This window comes from Pseudophryne corroboree, chromosome 2 (genome assembly GCF_028390025.1).
Source record: "Pseudophryne corroboree isolate aPseCor3 chromosome 2, aPseCor3.hap2, whole genome shotgun sequence".
Classification (NCBI taxonomy): Eukaryota; Metazoa; Chordata; class Amphibia; order Anura; family Myobatrachidae; genus Pseudophryne; species Pseudophryne corroboree.
The window spans coordinates 143,850,391-143,871,419 of NC_086445.1; the positions used below are offsets into that span (position 1 = coordinate 143,850,391).

Consider the following 21,029-nt stretch of genomic DNA (forward strand, 5'->3'; position numbering starts at 1 on the left):
CTACAAAAACTCTCACATAAAGTAGAATGCCAGTGGCGTAAATCTACCTATCCTCCCCAGATTTGTCACCACCTGTATTGGGCCGTGTCACTGAATGCCTTTCTGCCATTTCATCTTGGATGACATCTCGCCACCTCAAACTTAATATTTCTAAAACAGAATTTGTTATATTTCCACTGGCCAATAGTAGTTACCAACCTGATATCTCTATCACTGTTGAGAAATCTGCAATCATCCCTACCCCACAAGCTCGCTGCCTAGGTGTCATTCTTGCCTCTGATCTGTCCTTTGTTCCCCACATTCAATCTGTCTCAAGATCATGTTACATACATCTAAAGGCCCATACACACTTGACGATGCACACATCGTTAACGACTTCCCTTGAACTTCCCTTGAACAGCTGAGCAAACGACATGAGCATACAAACTACCAACGACCAAAGACGAAAGACCAAAGACGAAAGACCAAAGACCATTCATCGTTGAAGCATCCAAGCTGAACAGTTTATTAAAATAATGAGCTGGGAACAGGGCTGGTGAACAGTGGCTTGGTCGTTGGTCATTGGTCTTTCATACCATACACATTCAACGACGTCTCTGGTCGGTAACGACCATAGTGGAAATTGAGCATACATGCTCCACAGATAAGCGAGGGTCGTTAACGTCCCGCGGGGCCGCGCATCGGTGGTCGTCGGATGCATACACACTTGACGATATAATGAGCGACGTCGTTGATGAGGGCTGAAATGAACGACGTCGTTCATTTTATCGTCAAGTGTGTATGGGCCTTAAGAAACATATCCAAAATACGACCACATCTTACACAAGACACAGCAAAAACTCTAATCCATGCTCTCATCTCCCGCATTGATTATTGTAATAGTCTCCTGACCGGTCTTCCCAAACATAGGCTCTCACCACTACAATCCGTTTTGAATGCAGCTGCAAGGCTAATCTTACTCGCTAGACGTTCATCGTCTGCGGATCCGCTCTGTCAGTCCCTCCATTGGTTACCAGTATTCAACTGTATTAAATATAAAATACTTTTACTGACATACAAGGCTATTAACCAAACTGCATCAACATACATCTCTTCACTCATCTCAAAATATCTCCCTACCTGACCTCTCCGCTCTGCACAAGATCTGCGTCTCTCATCCACACGCATTACTTGTTCACACTCAAAACTACAGGACTTTATCCGGGCTTCACCCACTCTGTGGAATGCCCTCCCGTGCACAATAAGATTCGCTTCTAGTCTCCAAAACTTTAAACGTTCCCTGAAAACTCACCTCTTCAGACAAGCCTATCAAATTCCAGACCCACCCACATAACCTTCAGTGCTTCCCTATCTAATTCCATCCTCTCTGTACAGTCCACATAACATCACATATCTTGTCTTTATTTACTCTCACACCCTCCTGACCCAACATTGCTGGGTGATCATATCCTACAACCCATTAAGAACCTAGCAATCTGGTGGACCATTATGCAATAGGTAGCATCTATCCTTGTGTATCAATGCCAATTTCCCTATAGATTGTAAGCTTGCGAGCAGGGCCTTCCTACCTCTGTCTGTCTGTTTTTACCCAGTTTTGTTCTAATTGTAAAGCGCAACGGAATATGCTGCGCTATATAAGAAACTGTTAATAAATAAAATACATTTATTTTAATAGAAACATAGAAACATAGAATTTGTCGGCAGATAAGAACCACTTGGCCCATCTAGTCTGCCCCTTTTTTTTTTTTATATATTATTTTTTTTTTATCACTAACCTTATTTGTTCCTTATTTCTTTGTAAGGATATCCTTATGTCTATCCCATGCATGTTTAAATTGCTCTACTGTCTTAGCCTCTACCACCTCTGATGGGAGGCTATTCCACTTGTCCACTACCCTTTCTGTGAAATAATTTTTCCGCAAATTTCCCCTGAACCTCCCCCCCTCCAGTCTCAGTGCATGTCCTCGTGTCCTATTGCTTCTCTTCATTTGGAGAATGTTTCCCTCCTGGACTTTGTTAAAACCCTTCATATATTTGAAAGTTTCTATCATGTCCCCCCTTTCTCTTCTCTGCTCCAAACTATACATATTGAGATTTCTTAGTCTTTCTGGGTATGTTTTGTGATGTAGGCCATGCACCATTTTAGTTGCCCTCCTTTGTACAGTTTCTAATGTATTAATATCCTTTTGAAGATATGGCCTCCAGAACTGAATACAGTATTCTAGATGAGGCCGTACCAATGACCTATACAGTGGCATTATTACTTCTTTCTTTCTGCTGCTGATTCCTCTCCCAATGCAGCCAAGCATCTGACTAGCCTTCCTCATTGCCTTGTTACATTGCTTACCTGCCTTTAAGTCATCTGAAATAGTGACTCCTAGATCCCTTTCCTCCTCAGTAGTTTCCAGTATAGTGCCATTAATACTGTATTTAGCTTTAGGATTTTTGAGACCCAAGTGCATGATTTTGCATTTTTTGGCATTAAACTGTAATTGCCAGACTCTTGACCATTCCTCTAGTCTACCTAGATCCTCAATCATTTGTTTTACCCCACCTGGTGTGTCTACCCTGTTGCATACCTTTGTGTCATCTGCAAAAAGGCATACTTTCCCTTTAATCCCATTTGCAATGTCACCAATAAAGATATTGAAAAGCACTGGTCCAAGTAATGGTGTGTTTATGTCTCCTCCTCCCCTAGAGTGTCCACTGGAAAGAAGCTCTCAACATTTTAAAGTTGGTTGTGTCGCGATCGGCCAGCTTGGTATTACCGGCTTACCAACACGGGGATTTGACAAAACTTGAAATTAGTCGACTGTGGACGAGTTCCTCTAAGGAGCTTCCTGGGAAGACGCTCGACTTCCACTTTGATGTCTCTCAGGTACATTACAGTGTATACAACGGTCTGTGTCAGGTGACTGAAATCAGAACAAGCTGTGTACAGCTGGTGAAACTATTAATGGTTAGGAAGTAATTAAAATATTTTTCTATAAATGTTATTTTCTCGTACGTCCTAGAGGATGCTGGGGTCCACATTAGTACCATGGGGTATAGTCGGGGTCCCTTAGGAGCCATGGGCACTTTAAGAGATTAATAGTGTGGGCTGGCTCCTCCCTCTATGCCCTTCCTACCAGACTCCGTTTAGAAAATGTACCCGGTGAAGCCGGTCACAGCTAGGGGAGCTCCTAGGAGTTCTTTTAGTTTTATTGTTTTTTTTAAGGGGTTAGGCACAGGGAGGCTGCTGGCAACAGCTTCCTGCTTTGTGGGACTTAGGGGGGGGGAGTAGTGTCCAACCCTCTGAGGTTAATGGCCACTATCTCCGCTGACAGGACAATGAGCTCCTGAGGGTGATGATCGCAAGCCCCCGAGGCGACCGCTCACACCCGCAGCATGCCGCCACCCCCTAACAGAGCCAGAAAACGTGGTGAGTAGGTTGCCGGCGACCCGACAAGCGGGGAACCGGTGAGAATGGCGGCATCAGGATAGGGGCGCTGCGCTCTGGAGGGCTCAGAGGCACTGCTGTGCTGCACTGTGAGGGGCAACCTGGGCCAGCGCGATACCGTTAAAACTGGTTATCTGGGCTATCAGGGAAGGTATTCTACTGCTAGCAATGTGTTTTACCTCAGGCCAGTATAATCTTAAAGTGCGGGAAGACGCGCCATGACAGGGGGCGGAGCTTCTCCTCAGCGGATCCAGCAGCTCACCAGCGCCATTTTCTTCCTGCAGATCACACACAGAGACGCTGACAGGGAGCCCTGTCCCTCCACATAACTCCAGCTATCCTGTGCGGTACCAGGGGTTATAGAAGGGGGGAGAGAGTGTTGTTCACAATTTTACACTCGGTAGTCTATTAAGGTTGCACAGTCAGCGCCGGGCTTTTATTATATAACTGCCTACTGGGGCGCTGTGTGCGTGCTGGCTCCATCAACTCTGTGTCTCTCTGAAGGTGCTTGGGGGAAACTGTGTCTGACATTTTCCTGTGTGTGTGTACATATTTCTCACATTACCATGTCCAGGGACTCTGTGTCTTGTGCTGCAGAGTATGTATCTTTCCCAGAGGAATCCATTCCATGTACTCAGGAATGTAATATCATGTCTCAGCCTTCTGAATCTGAACCGTTGTGGGTGGCTTTAATTAAGGGAATGATATCCCAGATTTCATCAAGTATAGCTCATACTGAGACTGAAACACAGGTTTTGAGAAAATCTGTAGAGGTTTTGTCTGGTTCTGTTCCCACTACCTCCTCAAATTCCCCTGGTATATGCCCAAAGAAGCATGTTCTTGCCCAAATTAAGCAAGTCTATACTGATACCGACTCTGATACGGGAGACGGTGATGGGGATATGCGGGGGGGATAAGGCATCCCTTGCAAAGGGGGGTGTAGCTCATGATTGAGGCCATTAGAGATGTGTTACACATTACTGACAAAGCACCTGAGCAGGTCAAGGAAAGTTACTTTACAGACAATAAGAAGGCCTCCCTGACCTTTCTTGCGTCTAAGGAATTAAACGCATTATTTGAAAAATCCTGGGAAAACCCGGAGAAAAAATTCCAGATCCCAAAAAGGGTTCTTGTTGCTTTTCCCTTTCCTGAGGAGGATAGGAAAAACTGGGAAAACCCCCCTATAGTAGATGCTTTTGTATCTAGACTGTCTAAAAAGGTGGTTTTACCTGTCCCTGGGTCTACCGCTTTGAAAGAACCAGCAGACCGCAAAATTGAGACTACGCTCAAATCCATATACGCTGCTTCAGGCGTGGCGTTAAGGCCCACTATTGCCTGTGCATGGATTTCTAAAGCCATAGTAAAGTGGTCAGGCACATTATTTGAGGAATTAGCTTCTATGGATAGAAGTGACATTGAATTGTTTTTACGTCACATACAGGATTCTGTCGGTTTCTTGGTGGAGGCCATGAAGGACCTGGGTCATCTGAATGCAAGGACGTCTTCCATGGCTGTCTCGGCACGCAGGGGACTCTGGCTGCGCCAATGGTCTGCAGACGCGGAATCCAAGAGACGTGGACCGCAAAGGTTAAGAAGTCCAAGCCCCCTTCCACTTTCTTCAGAGGTGGTCGGGGAAAATCCAGAAAACCTGCACCTGCAGGTTCCCAGGAACAGAAGCCTGGCTCTGTTTCCTCAAAATCCTCAGCATGACAGTGGACCTCCCACCTGGAGAGCGGGCAGGTGTGAGCGAGACTCAGACTTTTCAGTTACGTCTGGATATCATCCGTCTTGGTTCCCTGGGTATTGTGTCCCAGGGGTACAGGCTGGAGTTTCAAGAGCTCCCACCTCACAGATTCTTCAAATCAGGCTTACCAGCTTTGCTGACAGAAAGGGCTATCCTACAGGAAGCCTTTAAAAATTAGAAAAGGCAAATGTCATTGTTCCAGTTCCACCTCATCTGGAAAGCAAGGGTTACCATTCAAACCTATTTGTGGTACCGAAACCACAAATTTCGGTCCACAAAATTGGTTCGGTTAGACCAATTTTGAACCTGAAGTCGTTAAACCCTTATTTGAGGGAATTCAAGTTCAAAATGGAGTCTCTGAGAGCGTTGATCTCAGGTCTGGAGGAGGGGGAATTCCTGGTATCCCTGGATATCAAGGATGCGTACCTCCACATTCCGATTTGGCCGCCACACCAGGCCTATCTCAGATTTGCACTGTTGGACTGTCACGATCAGTTCCAGGCACTGCCATTCGGCCTCACCACGGCACCGAGGGTGTTCACCAAGGTGATTGCAGAGATGATGGTACTCCTCCGCAGACGGTGAGTGAACATAATTCCATATCTGGATGATCTGCTGATAAAGGCATCGTCCAGGGAGAGGTTGTTTCAGTCCATTGCTCTCACGACTCGACTGCTCAGGGATCGTGGATGAATCCTGAATCTTCCAAAGTCACATTTGGAGCTGACAAGGAGTTTATCTTTCCTGGGGATGATCCTCGACACGAAAGTGCAGAGGGTGTTTCTACCGGTGGAGAAGGCGTTGGTGATGCAAACAATGCTCCAGGATGTCTTGAATCCTGCCTGGGTATGCGTTCATCAGTGCATTTGCCTTCTGGGGAAGATGGTTGCCTCCTACGAGGCTCTACAGTACGGAACATTTCATGCACGGTCCTTCCAACTGGATCTCCTGGACAAGTGGTCCGGATCTCAACTGCACATGCACCAGTGAATTCGTCTGTCGCTGAAAGCCAGGATTTCACTCCTATGGCAGCTACAAATGCCTCGCCTTCTCGAGGGCCGCAGGTTCGGGATTCAGAACTGGATCCTTCTAACCACGGATGCAAGTCTCAGAGGTTGGTGCGCTGTCACCCAAGGGAAAACGTTCCAAGAAAGGTAGTCAAGTCTGGAATCCGATAAACATTCTGGAACTAAGAGCCGTGTACAACGATTTTCTACAAGCGGCACATATTCTGCAAGATCAAGCCATTCAGGTGCAGTCGGACAATGTAACGACGGTGGCCTACATAAACTGACAGGGCGGAACGAAGAGCAGGGCTGCAATGTCGGAGGTAACAAGAATCCTCCTTTGGGCAGAAAGACACGCAGCGGCGCTGTCCGCAATCTTCATTCTGGGAGTGGACAACTGGGAAGCGGACTTCCTCAGCAGACACGATCTCCATCCGGGAGAGTGGGGTCTCCATCCGGAGGTGTTCACAGTGGTGACAAATCTTTGGGGTGTACCTCAAGTAGACATGATGGCCTCCCACCTCAACAAGAAGCTTCGGAGGTACTGTTCCAGGTCGCGAGACCCACAGGCAGTGGCGGTGGACGCCCAGGTAACTCCGTGGGTGTTCAAGTCAGTGTACTTGTTCCCTCCACTTCCACTCATCACAAGAATTCTAAAACTCGTAAAGAAAACAAGAGTTCAGGCGATCCTCATTGCTCCGGACTGGCCAAGAAGAGCTTGGTACGCGGATCTTCTGGAGTTACTGCTGGAAGATCCGAGACCTCTTCCTCTTCGAGAGGACCTTCTGCAACAAGGGCCGTTCACTTATCAAGACTTACCATGGCTACGTTTGACGGCATGGAGGTTGAGCGCCGGATCTTAGATCGGAAAGGCATTCCGGCCCAGGTTATTCCTACCCTGATACAGGCTAGGAAAGGAGTAACGTCTAAACATTACCATCGCATTTGGAAAAAGAATGTGTCTTGCTGTGAATCCAGGAAGTTTCCTACGGTGGAGTTTCAACTTGGACGGTTTCTCCTCTTCTTGCAAGCAGGTATGGATGTGGGCCTGCGTTTGGAATCTATAAAGGTCCAAATTTCAGCCTTATCCATTTTCTTCCAGAAACAATTGTCTGCCCTCCCTGAGGTTCAGACTTTCTTGAAAGGGGTTCTGCACATCCAACCAGCCTTTGTGCCTCCTACGGCACCCTGGGATCTTAACGTGGTGGCGCAGTTCCTGCGTCGGATTGGTTCGAGCCTTTACAGGAGGTTGAGGTCAAGTTTCTCACTTGGAAGGCTGTCACACAGTTGGCGTTAGCATCTGCTAGAAGTGTGTCTGAATTGGAGGCTTTGTCCTGTAATAGCCTCTGCTTAATTTTCCATGAGGATAGAGCTGAGCTCAGGACGCGTCAGCAGTTTCTTCCAAAGGTTGTGTCGGCTTTTCATATCAACCAACCTATTGTGGTGCCAGTGGCTACTGACTCCTCAATTCCCTCTAAGTCCTTGGATGTTGTGAGGGCTTTGAAGATCTATGTGAAGAGGACTGCTCGTCACAGAAAGTCGGACGCTCTGTTTGTCCTTTATGATCCCAACAAGGTTGGTTGGCCTGCTTCTAAGCAGACAATTTCTTGCTGGATCAGGATCACTATCCAACATGCATATTCTACTGCAGGATTGCCATGTCCAAAATCTGTTAAGGCCCACTCTACTCGTCAGGTGGGTTCTTCCTGGGCGGCTGCCCGGGGTGTCTCGGCTTTACAACTTTGACGAGCGGCTACTTGGTCAGGGTCGAACACGTTTGCTAAGTTGTACAAGTTCGATACTTTGGCCTCTGAGGACCTAAAGTTTGGTCAATCAGTTCTGTAGGAGCCTCCGTGCTCTCCCTTCCGTACTGGGAGCTTTTGTACATCTCCGTGGTACTAATGTGGACCCCAGCATCCTCTAGGACACATGAGAAAATAGGATTTTAATTACCTACCGGTAAATCCTTTTCTCGTAGTCTGTAGAGGATGCTGGGGAGTGAAATGGCAAAGCACACATAGGGCCTAATTCAAATCTGATAGCTAACAAATTTGCTGCTGCAAATGGGCAAAACCATGTGCACTGCAGGGGAGGCAGATGTAACATGTGCAGAGAGAGTTATGCTACCCATACACTTGTGCAATGCCCCACGACGCGACATCCCGGGGCATCGCACCGGCAGTTCAGGTGCGATGAAATCGCACCTGAACTGCCAAAGTGATTACCATGCGATCACGCGATATATCGCATGGCAATCATGTGATGGGCACATCACCGCCGAGTGGGAGCGGCCTCAGGCCGCTCCCAGCGGGTGCCTATCGCACATTGCAGTGCAATATATCTCATGTGGGCTTAAAACCACATGCGATCGCACTGCGATGCGAGAAATATTAAGTGCAGCACATAATATTTTGAGATGTGATATTCGACCGGCGTGCCCGCGCATCGCGTCTCAAGGTACTAAAATGTGCATACAATCCTTCGATTTCTCTCACAGATGTGGTCGAAACCGAAGGCTAGTACCGATAATCTCATAAGTGTATGGGCACCATTAGATTGACTGTGGTGTGTTCAAACTGAAATCTAAATTGCAGTGTAAACATAAAGCTAACTCTCTCTGCACGTGTTATATCTGCCCCACCTGCAGTGCACATGGTATTGCGAATTGGCTAACAAAAATTGCTCCTGTGATCAGGTCTGAATTAGGCCCATAGTACTGATTGTGTATGCAAATTAAACATGGATGCCCAAAGTGCGTTCTGCCACTTTTTGGTAATACCCAAATGCACCTATCCCAATATAAGCCCAATAAGGTGTCACCTGTCCGTCGCGCAGTGCCGCGCATGCTTGTCCGTCGCGCAGTGCAGCGCAGGCTTGTCGGTCGCACAGTGCCGCGCAGGCTTTTCCGTCGCGCAGTGCCGCGCAGGCTTGTCCGTCGCGCAGGCCACCTCTGTGCTGTGCAGTGCAGCATACTGTACATTTGTCAGTTGTGCAGTGCCACACACTGGCTCATACTGTAAGCAGTGCAGCCCCATTTCATCAGTAACCAGCACAATCAGCATTTGGCATACTTACTGACCAGTAATAACGGCACCCTATGACCAGCAGGCCAGTCTTTTGTAAACTGACCAGAACAAGACAAGAATTTGTTTTTTAAATGAGTAAAAATTATATATAGCAACTGCTGTTCTGCTGTTATTAAATGAGCCAGATCTGGCTAATTTCCTGTGCTAATCAGTCTGGGATACTTTGGCCATGTTTTCTACAATATTTGTTTTGGCTCCTAATTAAGGGAAGCACTGCAGAAATGTGATACGTTTTTGAAAGATCTTACTACGTGCTTAAAAATATTTCAATAATGGTTGATCTTGTAAAACGCGTCTTTTCAAAAAAGTTCCAAACGAAAGTACACACAAATCTTTTGTTTTCCAAACCTATTACTTGTTACTAGTCCATCTCCTAGTGAGCTGGAGGATATTTCAGTGGACGTGTATTAATATTGTCTGTATCCTGCAGTTCATGCAAAATGTAAAATTAAATTCCATTCTGTCCTGCATCCATACCCATTTTCATTCATATATGCATCTGTGTACGTTTGTCTTCAGCGTGTTTTTTTGGGTGGGGTCAGTACTTCTTCCTTTTCATAATGGTCACGGCATGTTGCCGCATTTTAAGGCATAGGGATTTTTGTCTACTTACCGTAAAATCTCTTTCTCTGATTCCATCTGGGGGACGCTGCGCCATTACTTGTGGGTTAGAGGTGTGTGGTTGTGGAGTTTGGCACAGAACTATTAAAACCTGACTCCTCCCACTCTAACCCCTCCCATCTCCTTCCTGCCTAGCCAGTACCTCAGTTAACGTTTAGCCAAGCCAAAGGAGATAGACCAAAAAAAATTAACTGGTTAAACCAGACAAACATCTGGGAGGGATCGCAGCGTCCCCCAGATGGAATCAGAGAAAGAGATTTTACGGTAAGTAAACAAAAATCCCTATTTCTCTTTCATCCATCTGGGGGACGCTGCACAATTACTTGTGGGATTTCCCAAAGCAAGCAAATAAGAGGAGGGAGACTGAGACGGCATAGCCGTCCGCAAAATGTGACGCCCAATAAAGGCAGTCTACAAACCGAAAGTATGAAAACGGTAAAACTTTTTAAACTAATGCACAGACTACCATGTCGCCGCCCGACACAGCTGCTCAATAGGTGCACCCCCGCGAACAGCCCAAGAAACTCCCAACAGCTCGAGGCAAAGGAGCTCGGATTGATTCTGGAACTGAAACATCAGAAGACTGATATGCTGGTCGAAGTTACCCAAAGAGCCACTGTGTACTTGGAGGCCGGGCCAATCACGTTTGGACGCATCAAATAAAAACCAACAAAGCATCCGTACGACGGATAGAATACGCACGAGATAAAGAAAACCGTAAGGCCCTAAGCACATCTAAAAGTCAACTGGGAATCCTCCCTGGAAGGAGAAAGAGTAACGCTGGAAGGACAATGTCCTGATTTAGATGAAACGCTGACACAACCTTCGGAAGGAATGTTTTGTTCGCAGAACCACCCGATTATCATGAAACACCAACAAGGGTGGTCTGCAAGAAAATAGCTGCCAATACAGATACGGAGGCAATTTTCAATAGGAAGACAACAGAGGAACGTTAGATACCGCAATTCTACAGATTCCAAAGGCTCAATGGAGATTTTTGAAGAGCCGTAAGGACTAAGGTAAAGTCCCAGGGAAGAACCGGAGGAACAAAAGGTGGCTAAATCCGCAGAAATCCCTGAAGGAACGTCAGAACCTCTGGAATGATAGCCAGTCTCTTTTGAAAAAAGAACCGACAAGGCAGAAACCTGACCCATTTGTGAAGAAAGTCTCAGACCCTTATTGAGACCCTCCTGAAGGAAGAATAACAGACAAGGAACTCTAAACAAATCCGGTGTTAAACCCCGCTTTTTACACCAAGCAATGTAAATACGCCACACTCTGTGGTAAATTTCAGAAGCCACCGGCTTGCTAGTCTGAATCATAATTTACACAACAGGACGAGAATAAAACTTTTTTTTTTCTTTTTTTTTTTTCTTAATGAAAACCAGCCGATCCAACCTGGGTAGTGAGATGGTCCTTGAATCATAAGATGTGGATGCAGAGGGAGTCAGAATGGTTCCTTGATGACCATAGTGCGCAGAAGAGCGTACCACTGTCAGCCTGGCCAATCTGGGGCCACCAGAATGATTGGAAGACCTTCACTCCGAATGTGTTGAAGCAGACTTGGAGTCAGTGGAAATGTTGGCACATATCCCAGTTGAAAGTGCCACAGCGCCGTCAGTGCATCGATTAGAATTGCTTGAGGGTCCTGAGTACGTCACCCGTAGAGAGGAAGTTTATTGTTGAGACGAGACGCCATCAGATCTACATCGGGTATCCCCGACCGGCTACTAGAGTCAGAAACACCACCCGGTGAAGTTCCCACTCTCCCGGATGCACCGTGTGACGGCTTAAGAAATCCGCTTTTCAGGTCTCGATTCCTGGCCTGTGAATTGCGGATCTGGCCGGAACCCAATGTTCCGACCATATGAGAATCTGAACGTGTCAAGGCGGATCAGCTTCGAGTGTCTCCTTGCTTGTTTATGTAAGCAACTGCCGTGGCGGTGTCGGACTGAATCCGCACTGGATGACCCTGTACTCTGGTTTGAATCCGGAGTAGTGCCTACCGGATCGTCCTCAACTCCAAGATGTTGATCTGCAACTTTGACTCTTTGACTGGCCCCGAGCCCCTGAAAGTGACGAGTCTGAAAAACCGTACTCCGACCTATGAGGTTGACGTCTGTGGTGACCCTCACCCAAGGCCAAATTGTGAACTGAACTCTGGTCAAATTGGAGCTGTGAAGCCACCAGCGAAGCGACTGACGAGTCTGTACAGACAAGCGGAACAGCTGTAAGTTGAGATGAGGCCCTGTCCAAGTCCAACAGTTGAGAATCTGAGCCTGAAGGAGTCGAGCATGAAACTTGGCATATGGAACTGCCTCGAAGGTTGCCACCATCCTGTAAATGCAGCAGTGTTCAAATTCTGGACTGTATGTCCTGAATGAGGAAGAAACACTTTCTGTTGTTGGTATCGAATAAGAGTCCCAGAAACATTATCTTCTGGGAAGGAAGCCAAGACGACTTTGGACAATCTATTATTGATCCGAATGACTGTAGAGTCTCTATTGTGAGACGCAAATTCTGGTGAAGAATCAACTCTGACGGTGCCCTGATCAGCAGATCATCCAAATACAGAGTAATGTTGACTCCCTGACACTGCAAAACTGCCACCGCATGGTCCATGATCTTTGTGAATACCCGAGGAGCCGTGGCTAGGTCAAAGGGAAGAGCCTGAAACTGAAAATGTCAAGGCCGACTGCGAATCTAAGAGATTGATGACCCGTACAAATAGGAACAAGCAGATAGGCGTCTTATGTCTAATGAAGCCAAATATCCCCCTGGTTCCATGGCGACGATAATCGAGCGGATGAAGTCCATTTTGAGCTTTTGGGTTGAAACGAACCGTCCAGTTTGTCCACGAGTAAAATCCCCGACCTCTCTGCTGAGCGGGAACTAGAAAAATTTACTTAATTTCGTAGAAGAGTGGCTGTTGCATGACGAAGAACTCGACGGCTGGAGGGACCGTTTGGAAGAGAAGTGAAGAACACACGATATGGGACTGGTTCGTCGAGATCTAACGTATATCCTCTGGATATGACCTCCGTCACCCACCTATCTGGTTTCGACAGGAGCCACACTTCTTTGAACTGTAGTAACCGAGTCCCAACCGTCACTGCTCCCTCCGGCGTCATGCAGTAGGTTTGTCGGTAGGTTTACTTCTACCTCTGAAACTGTTTTCGTGGATATGTGGAGACAGCACGAAAGGAATGGAACTACCTCTGTTTTGTACATGAAAGGAACGAACCCTTGTAGTATTCGGTTTCGGAGGAATAGCCGGAAGAAAGGGGCTCCTGCCCTCCTGTAGTAGCTGAAATAATCTTCTTTGATTCCGACCCAAAGAGAACTCACCTTCAAAGGGTACCGCCGACAAGGTCTGTTTGGAGTCAAAATCGGCATTCCAAACCCGAAGCCAAAGAGACCGTCTTGCTGTCACGGTCAAGGCAGAAATACGGGAGTGTAGCGTAGCAGAATCAATCAAGGCCTCACCCACATAAGTAAGAGCCTCCGAAATTTGTTCTGCTAATTGAATGGCTTCCGATGGATCGTCAGACTGCATTCCAGATATGACCTGTGCTAGTCAGTAATCCGCGGCCCTGAGGACCCAAGCGCCAGCTAGAATCGTGGTAAAGAAAACAGATTTAGGCATTGCTTCAATCGTCCTAACTGTAGGATCTTTCAATGTCACCGACTGTACCGAAGGAATAGCCGTAGCTCCTGCTAAAAGTGAAATGGGAGCGTCTACCTTTGGGCTGTTTTCTGTAAAAGGATATAGAAATTTTAATTTCTTAGGGACTTGGAACGAGAATCCGGCTTAAGTCAGGGCTCCTTTAAAATATCCCTGTTATTAACAGTCTGACGGATGGTGTCTAACAGCAATCTAACACCTGAGCTAGTAAAACAATAATTTTTCCAGACCGAAACTTCGTCCCACTCTGGGTCTACGTCCCCATTCTCCAATGGGAATGACTCTAACTCCTCCCCCATAAAGTTATAGCGGGCAACGGTTGTGACCTTGTTGTAGCAGAAAAACTGCCGGCAGAGTTTGCAAACTTGTTTAGGGATTGAGTTAAATTAGCAAGACATCTGCCCATATTTTGAGCCCACGGAGGCAGAGACAGGTCCGCAGAACCTCCCTGTTGGTCCACCACAGATGCACCAGAGCATAAAGCACCCGCGTCCGCTCTACCCTTAGCGAGCCTTGACTCACATTGCAAGCAGGCAATTTAAAACCCCCGAGGGTGTCTTCCCCCTTGTAGATCTGTCTGGAAAATTCTGGTCTCGCCAGGATTCGAACACGGGATGCACGCATTACAGGTGGAGACTGTAACCACTATGCCATTACTGACCACCTTATGTTCATAATGAAATTTTTTAAAACAAATGCACTACCAATGAACTATAAACTCAGTAGAGTAGTGGTCAGTACTGTGAAGCATACTGTGTAATTTATATTGAAACAAATTCTGTTAACTCTCATTAAAGTATAGAATAACACAATGCCCCCAAAGTATACTTGCTGTTAGGTGACCTCCACTGAATAAACAGGGTGAGTAGTACTGAAAGTGTCCAAGCTGTGTGCTGCACCGCGTCCCCCGTACTGCCTCTGGAGAAGATGGTGCCCGCAGCTTTGTAGACGCTGGACGGGAGTGTGCGCCAGGTAGTGCAGGGCGGGAATCCGTCCCTTCTCTGAAGCAAGTAAGCGCCGGGTAGCTCAGCGTAGGCGCGCTATAACCGGAAGTCTACAGTTCCCATGTTCGGGTAGCGGCTCCCGCACACCGCTACATACAGCTGCTTTGTTCGGGCAGCGGCTCCCGGGTGTCGCTACTTACAGTGGCTCTGTTTGAGCAGTGGCTCCCGCGCGCCGCTATGTACAGCGGCTCTGATTTGCAGTGGCTCCCGCGCACCGCTACTTACAGCGGCTCTGTTCGGCAGCATCTATCGATCCCCCGGGGAGTGACTCACCACTCTCCCGGGCTACTCAGCTAACAACAGTAGCAGGAATAAATAAATCCTTGGTACTGCGCTCCACCGTTCACCTCCGGAGAGAGAGCAGAGTGTGCGTGTGTGGGGAGGGGGAACACGCAAAGTAATATATATATATATATATATATATATATATATATATATACAGATATAGGAAGGATAGACCAATACTGTCAGAGACAGATTGTGTCTATCCTGTACCTTCTCACTGCCGACTTCTTAGAAATAGGAATCCAGCCCCAGTGGCCAAAGTGTGGTGACCTTCCAGCGGCAGATTATAGAGTGGGAACTCTTATCTAACCCCACTCTAATAGTACATGTCACCTGTATACAGGGACTAGGCACTTAAATAATAAAATAAGAAAATACCTAACTAAAATCTTCAGAGAGAAAAAAAATCTGTGTCTGTACTCCACAGGCACAAAACAAAAACTGAGGTACTGGCTAGGCAGGAAGGAGATGGGAGGGGTTAGAGGGGGGAGGAGTCAGGTTTTAATAGTTCTGTGCCAAACTCCACAACCACACACCTCTAACCCACAAGTAATGGCGCAGCGTCCCCCAGATGGATGAAAGAGAACTTTTCTTCTATGGGAGCTCATTGCGTATATACTCAATGCACTTTGCATATTCATGTCTATGGCACATTTACTGCAACAGGGCTGTGCAAAACATGTATAATAAGCACCATTGAAATTAATATACCCTAGTAATAAATGGAGCTGCTAAGATTGCTTGACATTGCAATCCCCCTCACCCCCATACATGAATATTCATCAGTTAATCTCTACCAATGTGTGATCAAAGAAGGGAACCTCCAGGACTATCTCCTCCCTGTCGGCCAATCACAAGCGACTAGCTTGTTAAGCTGCTTTTGATTGGTTGAGTGTCTATTGAAACTCCCTGTCAGTTGGTTCTTATCTCATTCTCCACTTTGGGTTAAAAATGCTACATTTTCCTTTGGGTTAAAGCGGCAAGGTTTCCTTCTGGATTACGGCGGAATAGAAAGGGCATCAGCAAATTAATATTCCATTTAGTTTTAAAAACCATGTGTTGAGCGGTCTTTTTTTTTCTGTATATGTATTGTAGGCAAGAGTCTTAGGGATCTCTTAACATTATACTGATACCATTGAGAAGTAAAATATGCCATTCAGAGTATCCAGTATTTCTCAGCGCACCTGTATCCCCAACCCAGAGATGCTGGGGCAGGTCATTTTTGGAGGGTATGGGGATGCGTTGTTCCACCATTCTCCCACCCCATGTACTGGCTTCTGCTCCGCATTGAGCTGCCTAGGCTGGTTCTATTATGACAAGTGAACCCTTACACTAGCCCGGATTGTTTTGCCTGGGGCCAGGGGCGTAGCCATAACTTTGTGGGACCCATAGCAACATTTTGCAGGGGCCCCCGTCCAAATGCTTCAAGAGAGACACTTCTCTGCAGCAGTTGTTAATTTTATGCCTTATAATAGTACCCTAGTTCATTTTCAGAGCTGCCAGTACACATTATGCCGGACGGTACCCCCAATTCACATTATGATATATAGTGCTCATATTGTGCCTCATTACAGTGCCCCAGTTCATATTATATAACATTAAAATACCTTCCAGTTCATTTTATACCACACCACAATGAGCAGGTCCTGGGGCATACCTAGATATATTGCAGGCCCCAAGGAAAAAGTTTGAAAGGACCCCTATGTACACCCAGTGGTGAAAAATGTATATAACACCTGTAACTGTGAAAGGAAAGGTGGGCCCCTCTCAGCTCTGGGCCCCATAGCCGCTGTACTGCCCACACCTATGGTAGTTACGCCCCTTGCCTGGGGCTGATTTTTCACTTTATCAGGGTTCTTGATGGACATTGCCCCATTGTTTTATCCAGCCCAGGCTCTCTCTAACTGCGGTTGGCAGAGGCATCTAAGCAGTGTCATGCTGCCCATTTAAGAAAAAAAAAATTCTACTAGTGGTGCTTTTCCAATTGTTTTCAATAGCCCATTAGTTTTAGTAGTGTATCCCAATGGTTGGTTGTATTTTATCTGCATATGTTTTATTGTCTCAAAGTTGATTTATCTATGAAAAGGAATGGACATGTGCATTAATTATATGGTCCTGCTACCACTGTTAGATTTGTTCTTATTTATTTTAATAGCAACTGTTTTTATGAAAGAATAGGAAAACCAAACAAAAATTCACCCCCAAAATGTTTTATTTCACTCTAGACCCCAATAATTGGCAGAAGGTTTGATGAACTTCAGAGCTCTACAGGGCGAGATGGTAAATCTAGGGTCATGCCGGTGACTCGGAGCACGTCTTCCACTTCCTCTGGATCTAATTCCAATGCTTTAGTTCCTGTTAGCTGGAAACGGCCCCAGACTTCTCAGGTAACATCCCGTATCCCTTTCACTAGGTCATCCGTTCTCTCTCTTGCAATGTTTCATGGTTGAATGTTAAATATAATGGTGTAATAAAATCTTCTGAAAGGATTTAGTCAGCTGCTATGTGAGGAATCTCCGTTGCGAAGAATGGAAATATTTGCGGAAAATCCCTTTGTTACTCTATATTTTATCAGGTGCTCCTGACATATGAACATTTTCCGTTGCTCTCTGCACAGTGTACCAGACCAGAGCACACATTGCAAGTGTCTGCTTACAAGCATCACAGCTATGCCTATGACCGATAGCAGAGCAAGGGCTTTTGTTATTATGCACATAAACTTTTTTCTTTTGTCTTTACATCTTTGTTCGTGGGTCATATGATTTATTTATATTTTTTGTGTTTTCTTTAGAAGAAAACTCGGGAGAAGCTTGTGAATGTTCTCACTCTCTGCGGCCAAGAAGTGGGTCTAAGCAAAAACCCTTCTGTAAGTCCTTTTATAAATATATTTGTTTGTCTTGTGTACTGTGATGTGTAATCTGCTTTTAGGCAATAGGAAGCCCCTTAACCCATGAAACATGGATAGGGTGGTGGTTATGGGTTAGTTTTGGTCTCAATGGCTGACACTTAAATGGTACTAAGAGACGGCAGTCTGTTAAATAGCTCATGTCTACTTTGCTTTGTTGATATAAAAACCTTGAATACTTCCTTGTTAAGTGAGGAGCAGGTTTCTGTTGATGTTGATATCTGTACTATATACAGCAAGCAGGTCCAACTACAAATAGGTTGTGACCACCGTTCATTTATCAGACCAAACAGTGAGCTAACACAGCTTCCCATCACCATTCCTATTTTTATATTATATTTTTTCAACTAACAGCACACTGACCAAGATTCGGCAGGCCACCCCTTTTTTTAAGGAGAGGTTGTCACATTACAGTATCCCCAGTTCACGTTATGCCACATAGTGCTCCCAGTTCACATTATGCCACATAGTGCCCCCAGCTCACGTTATGCCACATAGTGCTAAGCTCTCATGGGGCAGGGACTGATGTGAATGGCGAAATATTCCCTGTAAAGTGCTGCGGAATATGTGTGCACTATATAAGTAACTGGTAATAATAAGTAAATAATGACTTCATTGGGAAGGTGCGTGGCCACAGAGTAGTACCAATTCACATTACACCGCACAGTAGTACCCATTATACACTGTATGACACACAGTGGAGCCCTTTATACACGTTACACTATGGGTGAGCCCCTGATACACATTACACCATTGTAGAGTCGCTATGGAAGTAGCTGTTTTTAACTATTTAATTATTTAATTCAAATAAATTAAAAACACTATATATGCCCGACTGACCTGACCTCACATCCCCCCAATTCCTCAATGAAAATAAGGCCCCAAATGTGACCTCCCCCAGACCTGATAAACCCCCCAATCTCTGGATTCAAATAATGCATCAAAACGGCCCCCCAATCTGATAATCTCCCAATGCCTCAATGAAAATAATGCCCCAAATTTGACCCCCCCACAGACCTGAAACCCCTCCAAACTCTCAATGAAAATAATGCACCAAAAATCCAGCAAATCCTGAATTAATTGTCAGTAATAATTTCTTAAATTAAAATCCGTAAGTGTTAGATGAGTCTCTGTACCCCGCCCCATTCAGCTGTCTAAGGGCTGATAAACCCCCCTTGGGACTAAGCTCTGAGTAACCACATACAACTGGCAATTTAATGCTGTACATTTTCCCACAGCACACTCTGTCTACCCCTGATCCTTATCACTCCTTAGCTTTTCGCTGTTCTCCTTCTAGTGTAAACATTTACACAATACCAAGTGCCGTCACCCTGAGGAAGCAGCAGACTTTCTTCCCTCGGACAAGTTCCTTCAGCGTGAAGTCGCTCACTTTGTTCAGCTTCAGTTTGAAGGCACCTGTCCAACATAAATAGTCAGAGTGCAGTCTAAAAATAACAAGCAAAGGAATTAGGTGTGTACTGGAAACCCTTACAGCTGAGTGATGGGTGCCAGCACTCTGTACAGAAGCTACTGGAGAGCGCAGCCTGCCTAACAAATTGTAATATCCACAGGTTATTTTTTCCTCATGCGGTGACTTGGATTTAATCGAGCACCAGACCAGTTTGGTGTCCTCAGAAGATACAGTGAGAGAGCAAGAGATCATGGATGATACGAACAGTGAGCAACAGTTCCGAGTCTTCAGGGACTTCGATTTCCTGGATGTGGAGCTAGAAGATGGGGAGGTAAGAAATATGTGGACACTGCAGGATAGGAATATTGCTCTAATATTACACGACTCCTTGTCATGTAAAAATGTGGCTATAAATTCCTTATTTTATTGCCAACAGTAGGCGCATGTTTTAGCAAGTGACTTGGACCTTACTGGTTTTTGCAGTCGCGGCGGCAGCTGCCGAGACCTCATTTTAAAATGTTCTGCAGCTAATTAAATAATTGTTCTTCCCCAATTTTCTTTTTTAATCCTGAAGAATTATGGCAATATTACTAATGACCAAATATTTCACCATTTACTGTGTAACCGTAGACATTACTTTTATTCATTTTCTTAAAGTGTGCCCATTTCCACAACATTGGGGGTAGTCATTTTGCTCTATGAACCAGTATGACTTCACTATGGGCCACTGACATCGTGAGTTGTCTTCTTATTGGTTCAGCTCACAAAATGGCCGCTTCCTTAATGCCACAAGCTCCTCATGTATTGATAGGCTCTTCTCTCATGTGTAGCTGGTCAGCTCACAGGGTTAATGTGTAACCGGTTTGTGTAGTCACATTTTAAATAGGGCGGTCCCTGTGGTATCGAACTTGAAATGTGTAGGTTTATAGGTTGAAATGGGTGAGAATAATCAAAATCAACCCAGGAAGTGGGAATTACGGAGAGGTTGTTGTAGTGATTTGCCCGTTCTGTACTAGGTCATAATACAGTATTTCCACTTTAAAATAATCCACAAACATTTCGTCTATCAAGTTTGTCATTTTCTGTGTAATTGCTGTATGTCACAATATTGTCTCTCTTACAGTAGAATAACATTCATAAAGCTGTGTATAACTGGTGAATATATTCCATGGAGACTTAAAATTGCTTTTCTTTTCATTTTTTGTTTTGTTTTGTTTTATCTGCCATCCAGGAACTTCAGGTAAGATAACATTATATTAAATGTGAAAGTGTTTATCCAGCCACTGTCTGTCCGTTTCCACCGTAGATTCGTCTTCACGGAGCACACGAAAGCCATGGAGTTAATGTTCAGCCCTGTTGCAGGGGGCTGTGTTGTAGAGATGCATGACTTGTACACCTAAAATATAGTAATAACAGTGGCATGAAAGGATTTGCTGTGGTTTTGGCTAATGGTTCAGAGTGAAACAGAGAGAGGGTTTCACATTCCTCACAGACATGCAGAGAATGCAGGGCCGACTGGCTGCTCGCCCTTATGGGAGAGACCCATTTTAGTGCTGCCATTGAATATTCCTGTGTGTAAGGGGAGAGGAAATATTGTAACATATTTACATTTGCTTCCAACTCTCAGCCAGCAGAAACCTTACAATAGGGAGCAATATTTAAAACCAATGAAGCCACTCTTTTTTTTTTTATTTTATTAGTCTATGGCATTCAGTAGTTGAATATAATGTGGACATATAGAACTATGGGGTCTATTTACTAAGCCTTGAATGGAAATTAAGTGGACAGAGAAAAAGCACCAGCCAATCAGCTCCTAACTGCCATGTCACAGGCTGGGTTTGA

At 45.5% G+C, this 21,029-nt stretch overlaps 1 protein-coding gene across 10 annotated transcripts in view; it reads left to right on the forward strand.

The window, feature by feature from the left end:
• The window catches only part of FRY (FRY microtubule binding protein), a 761,330-nt gene that overhangs the window by 675,312 nt on the left and 64,989 nt on the right, over positions 1-21,029 (forward strand). For all 10 annotated transcript variants that reach the window (XR_010204858.1, XM_063951775.1, XM_063951776.1 and 7 more), the window contains 4 exons: positions 2,699-2,878; positions 17,097-17,258; positions 17,663-17,737; positions 19,348-19,518. Coding sequence is in view for 9 of the 10 variants with exons in the window: in XM_063951775.1 (XP_063807845.1) it covers positions 2,699-2,878; positions 17,097-17,258; positions 17,663-17,737; positions 19,348-19,518 (588 nt within the window). In the remaining variant the exon portion in view is untranslated. The remainder of the gene's footprint in view (positions 1-2,698; positions 2,879-17,096; positions 17,259-17,662; positions 17,738-19,347; positions 19,519-21,029) is intronic.